Raw genomic sequence first — 23072 nt, 5'->3', positions numbered from 1 at the left:
ATGGATCCCGAGCCACCAAGGGATACCAGGGAATGAGAGAGCAGACAAAGAAGCAGTAATCACCACCAGTGAACCCCAAAATGATTTCACTGCCCTTCCTCTCGCTGATGTCTACTCTTTGGCGAAAAACGAAATCAAGGAAAGCTCACTCAAAAAAAAGTAAACGTAATGCCTATTGATTTTACACATAGATTTTTGCAATTAACGGAGGCGTATAGACACTATTTGCTGGCACATAAACCTAATGTGTGTGTTTACAAGAAATATTAATCTTACATTCACATTTCATAACTATTAGGCACATAAAACCCCATTCTATAACAATATGCACATATAACTTATGTGTGTGCATACATAGTTTATACAGTTGACACATAGAAGGTATGTGTGCGCGTGATAACAATAGCATTTCTTCTTCACATGAATTTTAAGCGGTTTGAAGCAAATAGAATTAACGTTTGAATTTTTTTCAGTGCTGGACAAGAACATACCAAAAACTTTCCGAAGAAAAAGGAAAATGGCATTTCGAATTCATGAACGAACCCGGAAACAAAATTTGGAGCCACACGCTAGCCCTATCTTCGGAAGAAAAAATCATCCTAAATCGGATCAGAACTGGACACACCCTCACCAAAGAGCGTCTGTACCGTTGGGGATGGGAAAGCGACGAACTCTGTGATATTTGCGAAGAAACAGAAGATCTACAGCACATCCTATACTTCTGCACAAAGTACAACAACCAAAGAGTGAATTACCCAATCCTACACTGAAAAAAATCCAAACGTTAATTCTATTTGCTTCAAACCGCTTAAAATTCATGTGAAGAAGAAATGCTATTGTTATCACGCGCACACATACCTTCTATGTGTCAACTGTATAAACTATGTATGCACACACATAAGTTATATGTGCATATTGTTATAGAATGGGGTTTTATGTGCCTAATAGTTATGAAATGTGAATGTAAGATTAATATTTCTTGTAAACACACACATTAGGTTTATGTGCCAGCAAATAGTGTCTATATGCCTCCGTTAATTGCAAAAATCTATGTGTAAAATCAATAGGCATTACGTTTACTTTTTTTTGAGTGTAGAGTATTGCAAACCACTGAGAGATATATTAAAAGAAAACATTGAAAGCGATTTGAAGGAAATAGTCCACTACCTGAAGAAAATTAACATACATCTCTAACATGAACAACCAACGCAACATATACCAACCACCCAAACACACTATCACCGATGCATACCCAGACTACAAACGGCGAGATGGACCGTGAACGGTCTTAGCCGTCAAGCTCACTTGACACAACAAAGAAAAAAAAAGGCACAAAAACGATAACGTTTAGGTTTGATTTTGACCATTTTTCTGTCAAGCTGGGATATCGGCTTTCTGTTTACATTTTTCAGTCGTGCTTGTCCGTTGGTGTTGTGTTTAGCATTTGTAGTGCAGATCCAAATGAGTGGAAGCAACAGAAGGAAGGAAGAGCGTAAAAATTTGATAGGCAGTGAACAAAATCATTCGCAGAATCAGCGATATCGTGCTCAATCGCATTCTCTGTGGTGAAAGCTGGTACAGTTATCTGTTGTAAACAAAGATAAAATTTAATGCACATTGAAGACGAGAATAAATTATATGTAACTGGATAACTGAAGCACGATAATTCATAAATGGGACTCCCCGAGAATTTATATGTTATTTCGATTACGATATGAACAGCAAATATTTGGAGATCGGCAATAAGGATTGGAGCTTTCGAACAAAGAGAAGAAAAAAGCAATACGCAGATAGTTCAAGTTAAACTGTTTTGATAGTTATTCTGAAACTCGAATGAATTCTTGGTCGGTGCTCTAATCTAATCTAAGAGTGTAGATACAAATTTTTTTGGTGAGTTGGGAGTACCTCAACCGGAACGGCAGAAACCCGAAAGCTTTCAAATTGGATTACAAAATTTTACAGTTTGCCACAACGTAGAAAGGAAACTGAAACCGATACGGCATAGAGCACGATAAAATACAGAGAAGCTAGCTAACTTCAGACATGAAAGCAATCGAAGCGAAAATTGTCGTTTTGGGATCTCAAGGTAAGCATGATGATGACTGCCGTACTTCACCGTTGGCGTTTAAAGTTTTAAGTTGGTTCATCGGAAGTAGATTTAAAACGTAAGTTAAACATTGCGTTGCAATTACTGGCAATTAATTTTAGAAATCAATGCAATTGTTTAATCAGGTAGTCACCGTTTGGCGAAAAATATTGCAGTAGACCCTTTCTCTCTCTGCTACAGCTACATTTCGTTTTACATTACAAGTTAAGATAAAGTATTTAAAATTCGTCGTGAGAGCTAGTGGTAACTAGGGCGCATTTTTTTTAAAATTTGAAATGATTTTTAACTGAAGAGCTGAGATTTAACTATTTTTCAATAGCTCGATGGATGGCGTAGATAATATGGTGAGTGATGTCAGACCGGACTAAGTAGCAAAATCTAAAAAAAACGAGATATTTCTTCAATTTCTACATTCGACTTTTAACAGATATCTATATACAGAGAAATTAAATGCAACTATTTCAAATATGTATGTAACTAATGTAACGCCTCGGCTTGCCAAAATGTCACAAACACAACGATTACAATACCCTGGTAACCCGCACCGCAATCGCAAAAATTATTCTTAGCAAGCCTGAAACGAAAAAGGTGAGCGGCAAATGTATAGTAATTAGACATGAGCCTGGACATTAGGCGAAGAAAATCCCGACTTACACCCAATCCCTTGAACCATCCTTTTGCCGATAGGTTAGGCCTGATGGAATGTAGCCTCCGCCCTAGGGTCCCATTGTTCCATGTGGTTTGCCAACAATTGATGGTTCTCTTCCGAGACATACTAAAAATTCTTTGAAAGAGATAGGTCTTTCATAAATACCGTTTAATGCGCCCATTTTCTAGAGACAGTCAGCATTCTCATTTCCCGGACTTGAAGAATGAGCAGAAACCCATACAAAGGTCAAGTAAGGCCATTACAAATCTTTTTTAAAAATTATGTCCAAGTACAATTTTTTTTCTGAAGGGGGGGGGGGGGGGGCAAACAAAAAATAAATATTTATTTTAATAAACATATTTTTTTTTACATTTTCTTTCGATTGTTCTCGTGGACGTTTCCGCAGGGTGATTTCGTGTAGCGAGGTTGAGCTATTTGTTTTACTTGAAAAATTCAAGCAAATATTACTGAATCAATCAAAAGTTCATATAAGAAAGGGATGCTAAAGTTTTCGTTTTAAATAATTTTCCGAAAAGTGCCATTTCTAAATTCCCAATAAAAGCTTGAAAATTCTCTAAGAACTTAATGTAAACATTTAAGAGTACTTTAAGGTATTAACTTTTGGTTGCTAGAATAGTTTTCGTTCCGTCGTGGCGGCACACGGACCGACTTTACACACAAGGCATGAAAATAGGTCAAAGATGACCCTGCTTGATAACAATGTACAGAAACAGGATTGCAACATTTCACTTATGGACTTTTGGTAAACATTCTGGAATGAATCCTAAGGTAGAGTATGCGTCAATGGATTTATTTATCTCAGATATGGTTTTCCGTGACATTTTTTTCTATTGCGTATTTCGTATACAGTAGCCTGGCGAACGTACATCTTGTGCAATGCATACTATAATTTTTCTAACTCTAGTGGAAACATCAGCTTTGGTTTATCGCTTGTGCTTGAAGACTTGTAGATTTGTTTGTTTGGTACATAATAGTAATTCGGCTCGGGTCCGTGTACATCTTCAAAATCTTTGCATTTTCTCCATCTTGTTGCGTAGTAGGTAGCCACATCAGAGAAATTCATTTGACAATCGTACGGATTTATGAAATGTATAGCAATCATCAGTTCATTTTTGCCTTTTTCATATAAGAAAGATTGTGCAATCACTCTGAAACTCGACTTTTTAAGCTACACCCGGAGTGTCGAGTGTCATATACTACTAGATTCAGTTCGTCGATATCTGAAAATATCTGTATGTTTTATAGTATGGTTAAATAGCTTCAAAAGTGCATTGGCCCTAGGTGGGACTCACTTTTGTGCCTAACCACTACTAACAGTCCTTACTTTTCTTCCTTCCTTTTGTTCCACGAGACTGCATCGAAGCGTTCGTGGAGAGGCTGATTCAGTCTTAAGACAAAATGATACATTAGAGCGGTTTAGCTCCGAACACCTATTCGGTCAATCGCAGCGGTGAACTTCCTTTAGCCATTTGGCTCCCGTTTCTGTGAACCATTTAGTTCCTGTTTTCGCGAGCCATCTCAATTCCTCGGCGGAAGTTCTCCCGATACCGATGCCCGTTGCGTGAGTCATTTAGCTCCCAGTTTTATCGCAATCTACTCGCATAGTCCGTAAATCCTACTCAAAGGGCCAACCAGTACTTGGCGAGGACGGTTCGACGATACCGGATGGAGCGTAGCTTCTGGTTCGTTGAAAACTCGATGACCCACCGCTGGTGCTTCACTCGACCTACTCGATCTTGTCCCTGACGGTGAAACTAGTCTGCTCACATGCTTCGGTCCGGCGATTCCAGCTGGTTCGTGGTGCCCAGTACACTGGCGCCTCAAGCAAAGCTGTGGTTGCTCTCGCAGCCTTCCCCTTAACATAATCGTCATGACTTTAAAAGTTCAAGTCGATGATATATTCTCCGTCCGCGATTTTCGCCTGTTGCTGTCTTTCGGCTGCTAGTCATCACCAACTCTGCTTTATGATGAGCAATCGTCTCCGTGTCGAGTGTCTCCTCTTCTAGCGATTGTCCGATTACTTGGAACACCACATCATCCGTGAAGCCGAAAATCGTTATATCTCTGGGAAGGTTCAGCTTTAATACTCCATCGTACACTGCGTTCCACAACGTCGAGTCGAGGAACGTCAGTTGTAGTTGTGATTCTCTCTTGTCTGTCTCGTAGATTGTTCGGCTCTGAAAGTAGATCTATAATATCCTGCAGGGTTACTCATGCTGTACAGCGAATGGGCGGTTGCTTCCCAGCTAGTACTATTGAAGCATTCTTCACGCCTAAGGTAACCACCACGCAATAACGATATCCTTATCACTGCTGTCTCCACAGCTCCCACAACCGTTTGGATGGAATTCACTGTAGACCTGCCTATAAGGAAGCTGAATTGCATGACATGCCGTTTTCACGGTCCGCGTACTTCGTTAGCTTGTTCAGGATTACTCTCTCTCTAACGTTACCAAGGTATATATTGACTACGCTGAAAGATCTCCATGTTTTCCCGGCATCGGAAGCAACATCACCTTTGGTCGCTTTCAATTATCGGATCGCTTTGAACATATCCGGGCTCTCATGTATCGCTTCATTTTTATGACTTTCGACATCTCGATCAGCTGTTTGTTGGTAAATCGATCTTCATCTTTGTGATCATCCTCCCCACTGTACGGCGAAAATAGCTTCATGTTGTGGGGAAAACCTTTCGATGGTGACCTCCATCTTCTCCGGGCACCTTTCAGGTGGTGCAGCTGAGCCTTTTATCTTTGTTATGCCAACTTTGTAGGTGTCTCCTAAGGAAATTCGCGTTGGATTTGTGGCAATGCTTTCTTGTTCAGCTTGACTGCTTTGTTGAGAGCGGTTCTGAGCCGTGGAGCGCACCTTTGGGGTCATTTGGTCCGCCTTCTCTTGCGTTTTCGTTAACGACCATGTCGTTAGCGGTACTGCATTCATCTTGCTCATCGTTGGATGTTCTTATTTGTTGTTTGTGCTTACGGGTCGCTATTGTAAATCCTTCTTCATCGGTATTAGATTCCTTATTGGTGGTGTTGGCTGTTGGTTTGGAAACATTTGCTGTAATCGTTGTTACTTCGATGTTGGTAATGGCAGTTGGTTTAGTGGTACTGGAGCCGATCGTTGTTGAGCTGGTGTTTGTGAATGCCCGGTCTGCAGTCGTTGGTTTACCAACTGGTTGTGGTTTAACATACGATGATTGTATACCGGCTTTGGTCGTATCAGGTGGAATTTCTTTAGCAGTCTCTGCGCAAGGTTTCCTGTGGTGTAGCGGATGATCACAATATTGACAGGTGCGTGACTAGTGTTCGTTGAGAATATTCAACATCATGAGGTCATTTGCATGTGAAAGTCAAGTAAGAGGGAATAGGTTTTGTCGGACGCATTCTTACCACACGAACGCCGTTGCGGAGTCTTGGGAAGAAGTTCCTTCAAGTATCCTCCTTAACACTATTCACTTCTCCGTATTTTGACATGATTTGTTTGATAGCGGAGGAACTAGTACGTGGTGCCAGGTCATGTATATTTATTTCAATGCTGTCAACATCTATATACGTTGGTATACTGTATAAAATGTCATTACATTCGATGACGTGTTTCATGTTGTTCTGGGAAGCGAATGATTCTGCTTGACTAATGTTTTTTAACATATTCAGTACCGCATGACGTAAATGGTGGAACTGCACCGCATAAAGTACCGCAAGCTACGTTGAACTTCAAGTTCACCTTCAACATTTGCTCCCCTTCATGAATTGATGGTATTACCGGATATTTCGTGTAGTCAACAGCAACACAGTTTGCCCGCATCGTGATATACTTTTGCTTGGCATTATCACTCATTGTTTGTTCACGTATCACACACTAGGCAGAAGGAATCAATTTTTGCCAAGCGTCGCGCGGATAAATTTGATTACTTGCCCTGCTATTGCAGCGGAGCGATTTCTAGCTTCTGAACTGAGCGAGATGAGAAACCGAAGTGATCTCCGACTTCTTCTCCAAGCTCAGAGGCAACTTATACGTAGATCGATAATCGTCGTATTGCACCCGGAGACCGTTTCTCGGTTTCCCATCCCTTGGTATGGTCGCAATACACGCCCTTGTTAGTAGTTCCGTGAACTCATTCGCATTTAGGTTGAAGAGGATACCCTCAAATTCAAGTTCCTCGACGGACACGTTCCTGTGAAAGATCGGTGTTTTCCAACTTCATTCGTTTATATATCTCCCACATATTCAAACCATGTCCTGTAATCAATGCTATACCAGATCGCTTGGAAGTCGCTATGGATATATCCTCGCACACTTTTCAGTCCATCTTTCCGGTTACTTCAAGGCTACAAAAATTGACATCGATAATGGATTCCCGGCTCTCCCTGCGGTAAGTACCGATGATACCATTATTGGTAAGATCTATATTTAGCTTTGCTGGAGCATTCTTGATCGCTGATGGCCAGGCAAAGTCCTTTTGATTCCAGCGTCTATCTCGAAAATTTCGCATGTTTCTGGTTCTTGGAATATTTCAGAATTAAAGTCTCTTCGGCTTCTTGGAAAACGGTTTATTCGATTTTCACAAGCTTAGTCTTAAATGGAAGGTTTAATAGCAGATTTTGATCTGGTCAAGTTCATACGAATCGCACATATGGCTGCGGAAATACGGTATGAACACTACGATCCCATATGAAATCTTTAAATGTCAAAAACCTTTCGGTAAAGCTTATGTATATTGAATATTGAACCACATATAAATCTCAAGGAGTCTGATTTGAATTCAGATTGTTTCCTTATCGAAATTATTTTCGAATGCAACGATCGATTCTGTCTCTATCGACTTTTGCGTTTAAAATGGAATCGATTCAGAAGTCGGTCAGTATTAGCCTTTCCATGAGATATTTGTTTGATAATACACTGGCGGGTCCTTCCTTCCGCGACCAGCAAACGTTTCATTTGATGTTGGACTGGATTGACGATTTCATTTAAACTTCATATTTACCCGAGAATGGTCAAAATAAAAACTATCATGGGATGGTAATTTCTAAAACTACCATAATAGTTTTCAGTGACGAAAAGCAAAACTCTTTGGAAGCTGTTGTTGTTCTATAAAACATGACAATTTTTTGAATTTTGGTTATTATAAAAAAAATTATTTGCCCCCTGATTTTTTTCAGCGATTTTGAAGGGGGGGGGTGACATAATTTTTAAAAAAGATTTGTAATGGCCTAGTATGATTTTCCTGTCAAAGCGCTTAGAGTTATCCGTATGTTTTACAAGAAATACGGGGACTGCTTATTGACTATCATTCATTGTAGAATCTCAATTGTACTATCAGTAAAAATGAAATATAATGGTCTAAATGTAAAGTGTCATTAACGCTGAGGGCATATTGAATTGCAGCTAGTTCTTCGTCGTAAACTGAAGCAGGATCTTTGAGCTTGTAGGAGACGGATATAGGAAGTAAACGTAAAAAAGTATTAATTTCTTGCGCCATGTCATTAAAGTATACTGTCATAAATCTCGTTTGCGATCGAAACTTGATAGGCCTTTCGAAATTGTCAATAACTAACGGATTCATATGCTCACATCGGACGAGCAGACGAGAAGAGAGATCCCAGAAAGGGTCACCCGCTAGCACTTCGAGACTCATCGTATGGATCGAATGCAACCAACCTCAGTTAATGCGCAAACAACGATACTGCATTCGTTCCATTTTGACCATATGAGTGTCTGCGTTGAAATGAAAACAGAAACGTATTCCCGTATTCCATCACCGATAGTACCCTTGATTGAGGCAACCTTATTAGGTCTCCCGGAATAGCACCCCATCAACATCCAGTTATTGTACAAAGAAAATTAATCCTTTGTTGGCATTTAGTTAGCAGATACCTAAATTGTCCTCCTTCTGGAACCAGAACCCGAGGTACTTAAATGTCAAAACTTGGGCGATCATTCTACCCATTAGCAGAAGCTAAAATTGAGTTGGATCACGCTTCCTAGAAAAAATGACAAGCTGGGTGTTTTCTGCGGTGAACCTGCTCCCAGCTTTACATCTTACCTACCTTGATATCTTGTTGGCTACAGCGTCGATCTTGGGCGGCTTCCTTCCAGTTCCCTCGCACGTTCAGGGATCTCAGGTCCTTTTCCACTGCGTATAGCCAACGTGTTCGTGCCCCCACGAAGTCGGCGTCCTTTTCCTGCTCACTGTTAAATATTGTTTTTGCAATTCTGTCTTCCGACATGCTTACCACATGACCTGCCCATTGCGGTCTGCCGTATTTTATTTGTTTATCAATATCCACAGTTTTGTATACTTGGTACAACTCATGATTAATGTGTCTGCGTCACACTCCATTTTCGCATATACCGTCGAGTATTGTCCGCAACACTTTACGCTCGAAGACTCCGAATGCTCTGCTATCTGCCTGACAGGGAGGATCAATGTCTTGTATCAGTTGAATTTCGTTGACATTTGCACGTTGTGGGACATAAGCTGGTTACGTAGACCATAAGATACCCTGTTGGGAGCTGCAATACGCCTTTTTATCTCACGGGAAACATCGTTGTCGCAAGTCACAGGTGTACCAAGATAAACGAATTCTTCAACCACTTCAAATACTTCATCATAAAGGACTACCTCTGAACCCACACCACTAGATCTGCCTCTCTCTTTACCTGCGACCATTACTTTGTCTTGGCTGAGTTGCTGACTAAGCCTATCCTCGCTGTCTCCCCCTTAAAAGGCATGAAAGCCTCTTCCACTGCTCTACGATCGGTTCCAATTACATCAATATCGTCCGCAAAACCAAGGAGCATATGCGACCTTTCGATGATAGTTCCGTTCCTTTGCATGCTAGCTATCCTGATAGCCCCTTCAAGAGCAATATTGAACAGAAAATTTAAATCGCCTTGCTTCAGTCCATCTAAGGTCACAAATGAGGTTGAGATTTCATCTGCAATCCGAATATTTGATTTTGAACCATCTAACGTCAGTCTAATCGGTTTCGTCGGAAAACCATGTTCTGACTTATGCTACCACCGCTTACTTCTTTTCACTGAGTGGTACACCGCCTTAAAATCAATGAAGAGATGGTGGGTCTGCAAGTTGTGCTCCCGGAATTTGTCTAGGATCATCTACAGGTTGAACATCTGATCTCACGAAAGCCAGCCTGGTATTCGCCGACGAGGGACTCCTCAAGCGGTCTCAGTCTGCTAAACTGGATACGCAATAGTATTTTTTACGCCAAGTTCAGGAGAAACATCACTCTGTAACTAGCGCACTCCAGTCTGTGCCCTTTCTTGTAGATGGAGTAAATGAGTCCATCCTGCCAACTAGCAGACAATATTCTTCTTCCGCCCATATTCTTAGAATAATGCGGTGGATTATTTGGCACAGCTGCTCAGTACCGTGTTTGAGAAGTTCAGCCGGGATCTTGTCCTTTCTAGCAGTTTTACCGGTTTTCAGATCACGTGTAGGGTTTTTAAACTTAAACAGCTTAAATAAATAAATTGCCCAAGATATTTTGCAACGGTTTTTGCAAAGCTATAGCTCTGGGTCCTGTCCTCTTACAAAAACCACGCCATCGCCTGCAAGTTGTTTTAGCGTGCATGAGTTAGGCATTGGTCATCGTTATTGGCGTAGAAATTGTCCAAAAGGGGGCTTAAACATGAGCCTTGGGGAAGATCCATGTAGCTTATTCGGGAAGCTGTCGAATTGCCATGAAAGAAGTTCGTGTGTTTTTCTGACAACAAATTTTACAAATAGTTGTTCAGAGATGGGTTGGTTAAAGTTTTTCTGAGCGAACATCAATTGATACAGAATCGAAAGCTCCATTAATGTCTAAGAATATGGATGCCATTTTCTCTTAACGATCGTAAGCCGTTTGAATTTCTGATGATAGTAACATAAGACAATCGCCTTTGCGAAAATCAAACAGAGTTTCATAACACGTCGTTCGCCTTAATGCAATTTTCAAGGCGTCGTAAGATTATTTTCTCCACCCTTTAAAAGGTGATTTCTCTACCGCTAACTCCGCGCCTCTACGGTCAGATTCGACTCAGCTCACACCGTCATTCTCTACGTCTCCTGAATCAGGTTCAGATCAGACAAAGTAACTTTCTAAACTTTGGTATTTCGATTATGATTGAATAACGTACGGGTCCTTTGCAATTTTAATTACGTGTGTCGTTCGAGGGAGAAAAATCATCCAAATCCGCGAAGGTCGAGTCCATAATGTTATTCATGTGCATGTAGAGCAAACGTTACAAAAATAAAACAAAAAATAAGTAAGTGTAAAAACAAAACTTAATGCTAACTTAAAACGATTGCATAGAAAACATAGTGCTAAGACCACAAACCTCGATGACAATGACGATGACGACATACAAACGCCCTTCATGATCAAACACGTTTACATATATACGCTCAAACCCTTCGCAATCATCCATCATCATGAGCTCATAAAACCGATGATCATATCCACTAGACAACATTCCGTGGCGAAATCACCGGGAAACCTAGTGATGTGGGGGAACTCACTATCTTCTAACATCTGAACCGCCAACTGAAAATTAAATATTAGATTCACGGTCCGCGAGATTATTCAAGAGCGCACAAGAATATGCGTTATAAAGTCGGATAGATACACGCGAAGTTATGTGTACTCTATCACATGCGACATTCAAACGCTGACGCGATCGAACACTATAACTTACAAACGCTCGAGCCTTTGCGAACATCCACGCGCACCTACGTCCGCGATCATTCTACTCCCACTCTCTCGCAAACATGAAAATACCCCGGTGTTTGACTGAACGTTTTTGCACGTATAAATTGACAAACGCGGTCTCAAGCGCAAACCTTCAAACGCCCGTATGCGCGCGATCATGAATCGATCACGTCCAGAAGTTCCTTCCATTGATCCTACCAGCCATGCCTTCAGTTGGACCAATAAAGATGATGGTCATATCAACTAGACAACGTTCTGCTAGTGGGTGTCATTTCCCGTCTCATCTGCAATTGTAGTGACTGGTTCTGACAGGGAGTCCTTTCGAGAACTCAGCTCTGCAGCTCCAGTAAGACAACTCTCGAAAAAAAATGTATTTTTGTCATCGTAATTTCAGCTGTATCTTGTACCTTTCCCACCTATTAACTTTTATATTTTTTTCATTGAGTCTTATACTGCCGTTCTACACATGATTCGCATTAAGTATGACATAGTTGCACGTATAACGACAGTATAGCCAGCATTGAAATAAGTTTGGTGGTACGGTCATGTTTATTTCAAACGCGAAACGCGAGACTTACGATACCTAACTTCTTTCTATAATATATCTTAGCATGCAGTCGTGCGTTCATGGAATCTTTTATAAATTGATGTGTCTAATATTTGTTTTGTTATATACTCTCTCGCATATACCCAATTTTTTTGCTCATATACAAACACCGTCTTACATGTACACTCACGCGAACATACATACGCCCGTGCCCTTTGCGATGTTATAAACTAGACCGCAAACGTGAACGCGAACATCAAAATATACTTATCAACACATACCAACGCACAAGATCTCACCAACGCGGGGTGGACGTAGCGTAGTTGGTAAATCGATTGCCTTGCACGCAGCGTACCTGGGTTTGAGTTCCGACCCCGCACATAGGATTAGAAATTTTTCATAAGAGATTTTTCTAACCCGAAGAGACGAATGACCTTAAAGTTAAAACGTCTATAATCGAAATAAAAAAAAATCTCGCCGACGCGTAACTTTAAACGCTTAAGTTACGCGTTAGCACTTACGACTGTTCAGTCTTAATAGCGAATATGCAAACGTGCTGCACACGCAGTTAGAGAAAAGCGTTCGTACACGAACTTACCAAGGCCCGCTTGCTTTCATACGAGCACGGATAGTTCACGCGACAAGTTAACGTAACGAACATTTATCCAAAGACGCAGAGACTCAAACACACATTGAAAGTACTCTATTGGCGACCGGGACAAGTACATTTCATGCGTGGAACTTATCATTTTGACGATGGCTTTGATTCTGCGTTGCACGTATTCATGACACCATAGTCTTGTCCTTCTGGTTAAGAATGTATTATTTTTAGGGAACGAATGTTAAATTATTACCAATATTCAAGTCATCTATCCCGATGCAGCCCAGTTGATTTGTCTCTTAATTGCTCGTAGAACACTCTTGATTATCCAGCGAGAAGTGATTCATGTACTCACTCAGTTAAAATATGCAACGCAATCAAAGAATGAGTGCTATGTGGCATTCGATATGTTCGCTATTGAGCATTGGTATTTGCTTTGTGGAACCAGTATTAGTGGAAGAAAGAATAAGACAGACCAGGGTACCTTCTCATCTCTTACAGTGCATCTGCTAAAAATCACTTCGCTATAACTATCAGCAGAATAAGTAATCAATTGTTACTTAATCCACTGCACCAACAATACAGTATTGTTGTGACGGCGCCGGTGATTGAGTGGTAAGCGTGACCGCCACTCATTCCAGTTGGCCTGGGTTCAATTCCAGCCGAGGTCGTGGAGATTTTTCTGAGGTGAAAAAATCTATGGTCACGTCTTCCTTCGGAAGGGAAGTAAAGCCGTTGGTCCCCCGGTCCATGAAATTGGGTGGATCATCTAGTCCAGGTAGTCCTCTCTGGCGTCGGTAAAGAAGAAGTATATCCAACTTCTATACTCTACTAACAAAAAAATATCCTCATCCCGTGATACTTGTGGAGTGCGAAGTAGTATATACGGCCTCTAGCAAAAGCAAGTATCGGACTAACAATTCCTTCCCTTTCCTTCCGCGATCTACGTTCGGGCCTGGCCGGCGCCGGTATTGATCAGAAACACTTTAGGATTACCAGGAGTTGCACATTGAAAGATGTTTCGCTAATCCCAAGCATAATTATCTAACGATTCCCTGTGCAACTTCAGCTATAGTCCCGATCGATAACGGAGTAGCAGCCAAGGGTGGTCGCACAAGCTCAAACAATACAGTATAGTATCGTTGCCTCTGGTTGTGCAGCGAAATGAGTCAGCCACGGAATATAAATGTGGTACAGAAAATACACAAATTTGATTATTTATTGATGATTAAATACAGAAAAAAGAAAAAGAGGGAAATCAGCAAGGATCAAAGAGAGTCCATGAAGGATTGAAGTCGTAAGGAAGGAGAAAACTATTACAGTGAGTAGATCGATTGAAAATTATAAATATATAGCAGTTAAGAAAATATTGATAATATATTTCAGTTCTGGAGCTGCTACAAATAGCTGCTGCAAAATTAATAGTGTACACGAACACTCGGACCAACAGTGCATAATGTGGAATAGACTATAATAATGACGATAGAGCGTAATCTCGAGGAAGTTAGGTCAACTATACACCTACGTTATTGTGTACTAATAGAAGTTTAGAAGTTTAGTCAAGGCGGAAAACTTCTTTGCGAATAACAATATACAACACGGTTTTGAACATGACAACCTTCATGTCATGATTCCTATAAATATGGATAACTATAAAATTGAAGTACGCACACACGACCTAGCATCGCGTATTAAACCAAACCACATTAGGAGTTTCATCCTAAAATAAGAATAAATGAAATCTGTTACGTTGTTCTGATGAACAAAACCTTTACAGTGATAAATGTATTCTCAACAGCGTTAGTGTGGTGAGATTGTGGCAAACAAAACCTATCCCTTCATATAAGCCTTTTGAAGACTAAGGAGGCGAAGGCATTAACTATACGCAAATAACACTATGTACCAGCCTTCTACAAGCAACGTTAAAAAACAGCCTTTGATGTACGCTACTAAAACACAATCAAGCGACCAACTAATAATCAACTAACAGTAGAGGGATTTACAAAATCGATCCGCAAGAGCAAAAAGAAAACAAATAAGAACATAAGATGCATTTGACCGAGAATATCAAGAAAGCAGTACCTTTGACGACATGAACGTGAACGATAACGCGAGAGTAGGTATATCAAACGGACATCAAGCAGCAGTGGACAACACTGAAAATATTTCGTCGCATAGGAAAACTGCGCCTACAAGGATTCAAATAAACTCTAGTTGTTTTTTCTGCAATCTAAAAAATAATCCGTCTCGTTAAGCTAGCTCATTTAGTCCTAAATAATCATATGAAAAAAATTACAGACCATTTGAAATCGACGAAGGCAGCCAGCAGACAAAATTTATACAATATTTCGCCTTCATATATGTACGCAATGTCTAACGCGAGCTGATATACCTAGACTGGACTGTCACGTCGATGAAAGTAAGTATTCTTGACGAATATGACCAGTTCAAGGTCGACGGTGACGTGTTCGAAAGTGATGGTCAAGGCAAAGGTGTCGAGATTACGCTGAAGGATGTACTATACGTTCTAAAGCTCGATGGACAGTTGTTATCGGCTGGAGACAAAATGATTTATCATGGAGTTCAACGATCAAATTGCTAAAAAATGACAGTGAAATTTACGGATATAAAGTGAGCTGTCTTTATCGTTCGTTTGGAGCGAATGCCAGGAAGATCGACAGCATTCACCGAAAATGTCTGCACATATGGCACAGCAGATTCGAGAGTCCATTGTCTTTCGTATCATGCAGAGGGACGAATTGATGGCTGGTTTAAAGTTCCGCGGTGTGGCGAGAAGATGGCAAATGTACTGGTAGGGTAGGCGAGCCCTTATTCATCTCATTAGTCGGGATGTCACACTATTTCGTTGATAGCTCGGGGAACTGTCACTGGATTGCGCTTAAATAGGTTTCAAAATCTTTGCTTTCGTTCCTAAGAAGTAATGCAATGAAAAATCTGGCCTGGAAAATGTAATATACTCGCGTCTGAGCGAAGTGAAAAGTCGAATATAACGCACCGTTATTCATTCTACCATTTAAGCTAATGCGTTGGACAGAGATGGCAGACACTGTACTTACTAATGTGTTCAAATGGGTGGGATGAATAGAGGGTGCTACGATGAATTAGGGAACTGTTACCGTTATGTTACTGATCTATTGGTGGGCTGCGTGGAGAAGTGCAATATACGTACCCTCAAAGAACCTTGGACAAGCGCGTTATGACTCATGAATATAATTGTAGGAATAATGTTTGAATCTACCTATAACTGAGCTGATACAATAAAAAATGGGAACGTTACGTTTGCGTGCTTAATCCGGCAAAAGTTCACGTTTTATATTATTTTGCATTCTACTGAATGTATTGTATCGGCTTTACTATGATTATCAGTCATGATAAAGGAAATTCCTTCGGCAAAATGAAAGCTAATAAAAGCTAGCTTGATAAAAAATAATCTAATATGGTAAGTCGCAAGCGTGCGATAAGGCTTTCATCCGCTTTTATCGACCGGATATAACATAATTGAATGAACGGAACAATTGTCATAAGCCGTCTTATAATAGTCCGACAAGATAAATTTTATCGTGCCAAACGATATGTCAAAACGCTATTATTTAAAAATAAAACATTCTTGATTTGGGTTTCATAGCTAGTTTGCAATCATATTGGTTGCCATCTGCTGGTATCAGCATGCTGGTAACTAGCACGCTGGAAGCAGAATGTAAATGCCTACCCACGTTACTTTACATTTACTGTGAACAAAATAAAATCGTTGGCTACATTAAACAAATTATTTCTTACACACATGGAAAACTTTACTTAGATGTTTGTTCTCTGTGATATCACTATGTCTATGTAATCAGATAGTCTTAACACTACAAAATTGTACAACAACGGGTCTTTTTGTGATCGGCGGCTGCGTAATTGTTCGCATCCCACTCGTTTATCCATGGAGTGTAAAGAACAATGTAACCAATTGTTCGTATTTGCCTTAATTAAGACGTTGAAAAAATAAAAGTTGAGATTTTAAAAATTGTATATAAATATTCACTCTCAGATGCTGGTAAAGAATAAAATATTGTATACTGTTAACGATGTCTTTACCAGGACCTGCGAAGGATCTTGAAATACTATTTTCAAAAGACTCAATTGCTAATACAGATGCCAAAATTCGCCACAGTAAGACATTACTGCGGCGAATTGTTTTCTTTTCACATTTCCAATTGTCGAAGCAGGAATTAAACCTCTGGGACAAACCCCTTCAAGCTTCAACCTTTGTATCTAAGCTGAACTCTCGCCTTATCGAATGTTTACTATATATTTGCTTTATCACTAGAGTCGGATGGGCCTGCTTGGTTCGTGTGTCGTATTTAATTGTCGTTGCAGTCGATAACGAATTTATCAAAGCTGCACTGTACTTTGCCAAAATCGTCTGTGGCAATGAGTTTCTATTATTTAGGGCAGATGAGCCCTTTTTCATCTCAATAGTCAGGATGTCACACTATTTCGTTGATAACTCGGCTAGTTGTCACTAGATTGCGATTGAGTATATTTCGACATCTTTGTTTTGTTCCTAAGAAGTAGTACAATGAAAAATCTAGTCTGGACAATGTAAAATACTCGCGTTAGAGCGAAGTGAAAAGTCACTTTACTTCCTTATTCAACTTGTCATTTAAGCTAATGCGTTGAATAGAGATAGCAGACACTACTCCAACTAATGTGTTCAAATGGGTGGGATGAATAGAGGTGCTAAGATAAATTAGGACACAGTTACCCTATCTGGTATGAAGAGTTTCCGTTATCTTTCAGAAAGAACCATTGTCTGTTGAAATTTCTTAAAATAAAGGGATTAATCAAAATATAAACTTGTTTATATGTACCAGTGTGCTATTACTAACTGCGCCATGATGGCTTTGAGAGTCTGTTGCAAATTTTCGACATGTGAATATTGGATACAAAATTATCTTTCATTTATATTATTCTTGGCAAATCCATTTATTACTGAACATAAAAGTGAGGAACCCAGGAATGAATGTTAATGAATCAAGTGGTTGAAAAAAGAACAGTGAATCTAGTTATGTTGGGTATGCAAACTAGGCTTGATGGAACTATCCAAGTCAGTCTAGGATATCACATATACTTGGAGCAAAATCAGATGTTGCTTCAAACTGTTCTCAAACCCTATTCGGCAGTTTTCACGCCGCCACCCGGTGTCGAAGGGGTCAATTAAGGTTGTCTGACGTATCCTTGATGGTCACATTAGAATCGGTAGACAACCTTAGTTGATTATAGGATTAGGGAATATGTTTAATGTGATAAATAATGTCTTTTTTGCTTCAGATAGTTGATATTCGAGCCAGTAGAACTCCTGGAGCGTCTCATATACGAGTTCCGACGGAAATTGAGGATTTGATGAAAGAGATCTCTTCTATGAGACAGTCGACTGACGGCGTCGAAATGCCGGAAGAGATGAGCAGTGGTAAGCGAGTTTTACAAGAGGGAATGAGACACTTCCTATTACCATTGAAATGAGATCTGTAAGTAGCACTAACAAACATCTAACTGCAGGAACTGTACAAGATGACACTGGGCCTTCGACTGGCATTGTCCATTCTCATTAGTTCAGAAGTTTTCTTGGCTGCTGGTTGGTAAATATATGCTCCTACTTGCAAGTTGATCAATTCGCTTGGGTGGGACACATGTTGACCCTGCTAGTTGTTGACTCTTTTGACCTTGGGTATGAGGCTAGTTTAGGAAAGAAGTGCAGAACTGGCACCTAAGAGATAGTTAATTATTTATGACTTGATTATTTAACTCGATCAAGCACACTGACTCTCAGAAATGATAAGCAGCCCGAGTCGGTGTGGTCTGTTCGAGTCGAACCAGGCGAACGAGCAGTTCGACCAAACTTTATGGGGAACAATGGATAAATTGTTCTTGCAGTTCGGTTTCTCATCTCGCTCAGTTCAGACGCTAGAAATCGCTCCGCTGCTATTTGCAAAGGCAAAAATTGATTCCTTCTACATAGTGTGTGAAACGTGAACAAACAATGAGTGACAATACAAAGCAAGAGTATGTCCCGTTGCGGACAAACTGTGTTGCTGTAGACTTCTTGAAATGTCCGGTAAGACCAATTCGTGAAGTGGTGCAAATGTTAAAAGTGAACATGAAGCTCAACGTAGCAGAAGTGAATGCGGTGCAATTCCATCAATTGCGTCGTGCGGTACTGATTATGTTCAAAAAAAGATGGGTGGGTAATGTCTGCGACATAACCGGAGAGATGTAGAATACATAAGGAACACGTTCTTCAAATATGTTGATACTCATTGGAATTTTCGGACAAAAGGTGATTTGGGCGAGGAATATTTCAAATTATTCTTTACAAAAATGATGGTGGTCCTGAAAAGGACCAGTTTTGTTGGCGTTGTTGGCCTTGGTGAGGGAGATGGCTAACGATGAAATTAATTGTTAGCATGAGGAAGTCGCGTAGTACTGGCCAATGGAAGAACAGATAATAATTGATTCCTGAAAATCAATTTTTCTTTATTCATGTAAATTATACATACTTACAAATCTAACAGAAGATTCCTGATCATATTTCTGAATCATTAGTGCGAACATTGTGTAATTTGGTTAAGTACAATGAAAGTTACAAACTTTCCAAACTCGACCTTCTGTTCCTTCAGAAATATTGAAATGGGGTGTCTATATTAAACCGTTAGTCGTGGTCACAATAAAAAAAGATGGGTGGGTAATGTCTGTCACATAACCGGAGCGTCGTGATTTCAATTCGAGACGTTAATTTAAATCTAATAATATTCAACAGAATCACGTTTGAATGGGAAATTTTCAAATAATTCTCTATGGTAATAATGGTGGTTCTGAAAAGAACCTTTGGTATCGGCGTTGGTGTTGATGGTGATGCGCTGGATCGTTGGATATTTTTGGCATGATAGTTACGTGCCTGGCGAACTGTTTTGTAGCCTCGAACAAAACGACAAGACTGGCTTCTTCGGGTCCCATTACGGCTGAACTTTATAAGCTTAGCTCGACTTTGAAATCTTGCACAATCTCACGAATCAGACACTAGTAGGGCCATTTTGTTTGCTACTAGCACGGAGCTGCACAAAAAAACCATTTAATGCAGTTAGTTCACGGGGGCTGCCAAAAAGCTTGAATATAAGCATGCGACTTCAACGTTTCTCTTAAACACATGCAACAACACATTCGTTTTGGTAATACTGATAATAACAGTAGAAAGGAATGGAAAAGCAGTGCACGAAACGAGCGAGAGGATAATTTAAATTTTTGTTCCGTGTGCAAGCTACTTCTTTCCACACAACGTATTATGTTGCTTGTTGGAAATTTGCTACACACCTTAAAATGAAAGTTTCAGTTTAACTCTCACTAGAACACAATTGATTGGTCCTGAAAAGAACCGTTGCTTTTATTGTAATTTACGCCCACTCCCATAAACCGACCAAGTAGGCATCACTGGCTTCATTACGGCTGAGTTTTGTAAGCGTAGCTCGACTTTGAAGTAATACACAACCTTACGAACCAGACGCTGGAATGTTAGCCAGCGGATTAGTTGCTCCGTTGCCCTCTAGTTGGGGCGAAATACTAGCACGGCGACAGTTCCTGATCGGAAGTTGGTTGCGATGGGCCACCAGTAGCTGGGGCACTTTTGCGGACCGTCATCATCGCCAACTGCTTTCCTCCGGTGGACTGGCTGCTTGCTAGTGCTTGAACGAATACGAATGATGAGAAAAACCGACCGACCAATATTCATATATGAAAACACGAGAAAGCACTACTATCGCTCTCTCGCTCGTTTTCGTGCCATTCCTGTGCCTTTCCTGTGCCTTTCCTGTGCCTTTCCTTTCCGTTCGGCTACCAATACTAGCATAACCAAAACGAATATTCTGTCTTTCCATCGCCTTCAATTTAGTGGCCAGTGCTAGCAAACTTGCATGTTCAGTTTTTCAATAACAATATTTTCAAAGAATGTTGCAGATTTGAAAAGAAGGAAGGAGAAGATTTTCACAAATTTAAATTCTTTTGTCTTATTTGTTAGCGCTGATAAAGGCTATTTAGTTTGCTACTAGCAAGGAGCTGCACAAACAAATCGATTTATGCAGTTAATCAACGGAGGCTGCCAAAAAGTTCGAATAAAAGCATGCGACTAGTGTACTTTGCATATTCTATATTTTATCAATACTAGAGAGGATCAATAAAATAATTCAAATTGTTATAGCGACATGCAATTGTGGCAACACTGGCCATGAGATGGTGGGAGAACACGCACATTCGTTTTAGTTATGATTGTAGTAGCAGCAGAAAGGAATGGAAAAGCAGTGCACGAACACGAGCGAGAGAGGATAATTTAAATTCTCTTTCTTTCTTTCCACACATCGTATTTCTTATATAGCTTTCTGAAAATTATTTGTTATACACCATAAAATGTAAATTTCAGTTTAACTCTTATTAGAACACAATTAATTGGTCCTGTAAAGAACCGTTTATTGTTTTATTGCGGGAGCATAATTCAGACGCACTCCCCGCGGACACGGTGAGCCCGTTTAACTCTTATTAGAACACAGATTGGTTTCTCTGTTGCCCTTTAGTTGGGGCGAAATTCTTGCAGGGCGACAGTTCCTGATCGGGTTGCGATGAGTCACCAGTAGCTGGGGCACTTTTTCCGCCGTCGTCATTGCCAACTGCTTTCCTTCGGTGGACTGGCAGCTTGCTAGTGCTTGAACGAATACGAATGATGAGAAAAACCGACCGACAGATATTTATATAATCGCGCTAATATGCACTACTATCGCTTTCTCGCTCGTTCTCGTGCCGTGCATGAGCCTTTCCGTTCCGTCCGGCTTCTAATGGCCTAACCAAAGGAATATGCCGTCTTTCCCCCACCAACTGCTCTCGTCAAGCAACCCAATGCGAATAACCATAGGAACAAACATGTAGTGGACCTATATATCCCGGATGATTTTTCAAAAGGCCGTATTGACATTTTGCTTGAACAGAGAAAACTGAGGTTGAAGTTCTCTGAGTATACTTTTAAATCCTATTTAATAACTAAAATGATTCAGATAGTAATTAAAACGGATATAGTTTTGTTTTTCCATGTTCTTTAGTGGTGTCATTTTGTTGGAAAGAAATTTCAACGTTTATTATGAGCTTTAAGATAAACTTGACAATACGACCTTTGTCTGTCAATGCGACATTTTGATAGCTATACGATACGTCCTTTTTCCTGTATACATTTTACATACGTCATAGCACTTTGGACTGATTTCTGTTCAACAGAGTACATACGACTATTAAAAAATACAATTTAATCTGCTTTTAAAATAAAATAACGTTTCAATTTAAAATAACTCTTGCAATCATTATTCATTGTTCAGCTACTCCCCGAGAGAGCGCGCGACATGTTCAATCGAGTTTACAGAAAAGAGGGGTAATCGATATATGAGTGTAGCAGTCTCGACAGACGAAACGTCAATTATCATTTTCCTCTCCGTTTCTTCCCATACGCGCGATGTAAACAATAAGGCAAACGACGTAAGGAACGTTTGTTAATGTTTATTTATTTTTGTCCATACGACCTAGGCCAATTTAATGTTTTCTCCGATTTCGTGAATTTTCCAGAAGTGAATGGTGTACAGCTATTTGTTTACTCCCGAAGAACGTTGAGTGCACTGTCTGCGGCGGGAAGAAGGCAAATTTTTGTCGTGAATGGTAAGATATTACATTACATGTGAAGTGATCTATTAAGCGCATTTGTGTTATTGCTATCAAGTAGCTCACAGTTGGATGTTACCAGTGAGAACTTAATTTGAATTTCTCGATTAGTGACCGAACGTATCTAGTGCACGCTGATCCATATTGGAAAGCGAGTTGTATGTAACGAGTATGTAGGTAGTTAATATCTAAACAGACTGCGACTTGCTGTGGTCAGTGAGAACAAACCAGAGGTTCTTGTAATAAGTGGTGCCTTCTATTAAATTTTATGTTCGGAGTTCGCTCGTTTGTTTATACCAATGGGCTATTAGATGTTAAGTACAATGCCAAACTTGTAAAAAGTTCCATCATTTTTGTTGACGTTGTTCTCCTTACGCCAGTCAGTCGCGTCGACATGGTTCATGCGATGAAACGGTTTCTTCGGTGGCGGCGGTTCGAGTCCAAAGCCGGCACATTCTTTTCCAAACATAGTTGTGAGCATTTGCTTCCTCTATAACAAAAAGTATCTGTTGGCTGATTTGAATTTCATAGTGCAATACTGTACGTAGGTCGTTGATGACGTTGAATACTAGCAATATCATCATTGAATGAGAAATCTAGTCGTTCTGTCCGTATTAGAAGCATTGGATAGGGAAAGTTCATTGCAATTGATTTTTTCATGCTGGTGGACTGGCAATGCA

General features: G+C 40.2%; 1 protein-coding gene across 3 annotated transcripts in view; it reads left to right on the top strand.

The window, feature by feature from the left end:
* The first annotated feature begins 1408 nt into the window (after positions 1-1408).
* Positions 1409-23072, top strand: part of LOC131690083 (uncharacterized) — a 38588-nt gene continuing 16924 nt past the window's right edge. Inside the window, exons 1-2 of one of the 3 annotated variants that reach the window (XM_058975589.1) lie at positions 1409-1890; positions 1963-2086. In XM_058975589.1, coding sequence (XP_058831572.1) covers positions 2044-2086 — 43 coding nt within the window. In that variant the 5' untranslated portion in view covers positions 1409-1890; positions 1963-2043. Of the gene's footprint in view, positions 2087-22185; positions 22390-23072 lie in introns of those variants that run through there. The other 2 variants (XM_058975588.1, XM_058975587.1) reach the window with 2 other exon arrangements.

The sequence above is a fragment of the Topomyia yanbarensis genome, chromosome 3, assembly GCF_030247195.1.
Source record: "Topomyia yanbarensis strain Yona2022 chromosome 3, ASM3024719v1, whole genome shotgun sequence".
Classification (NCBI taxonomy): domain Eukaryota; kingdom Metazoa; phylum Arthropoda; class Insecta; order Diptera; family Culicidae; genus Topomyia; species Topomyia yanbarensis.
The sequence above is the reverse complement of the archived record's forward strand: the minus strand, read 5'-3'. Positions and strand labels throughout refer to the sequence as shown.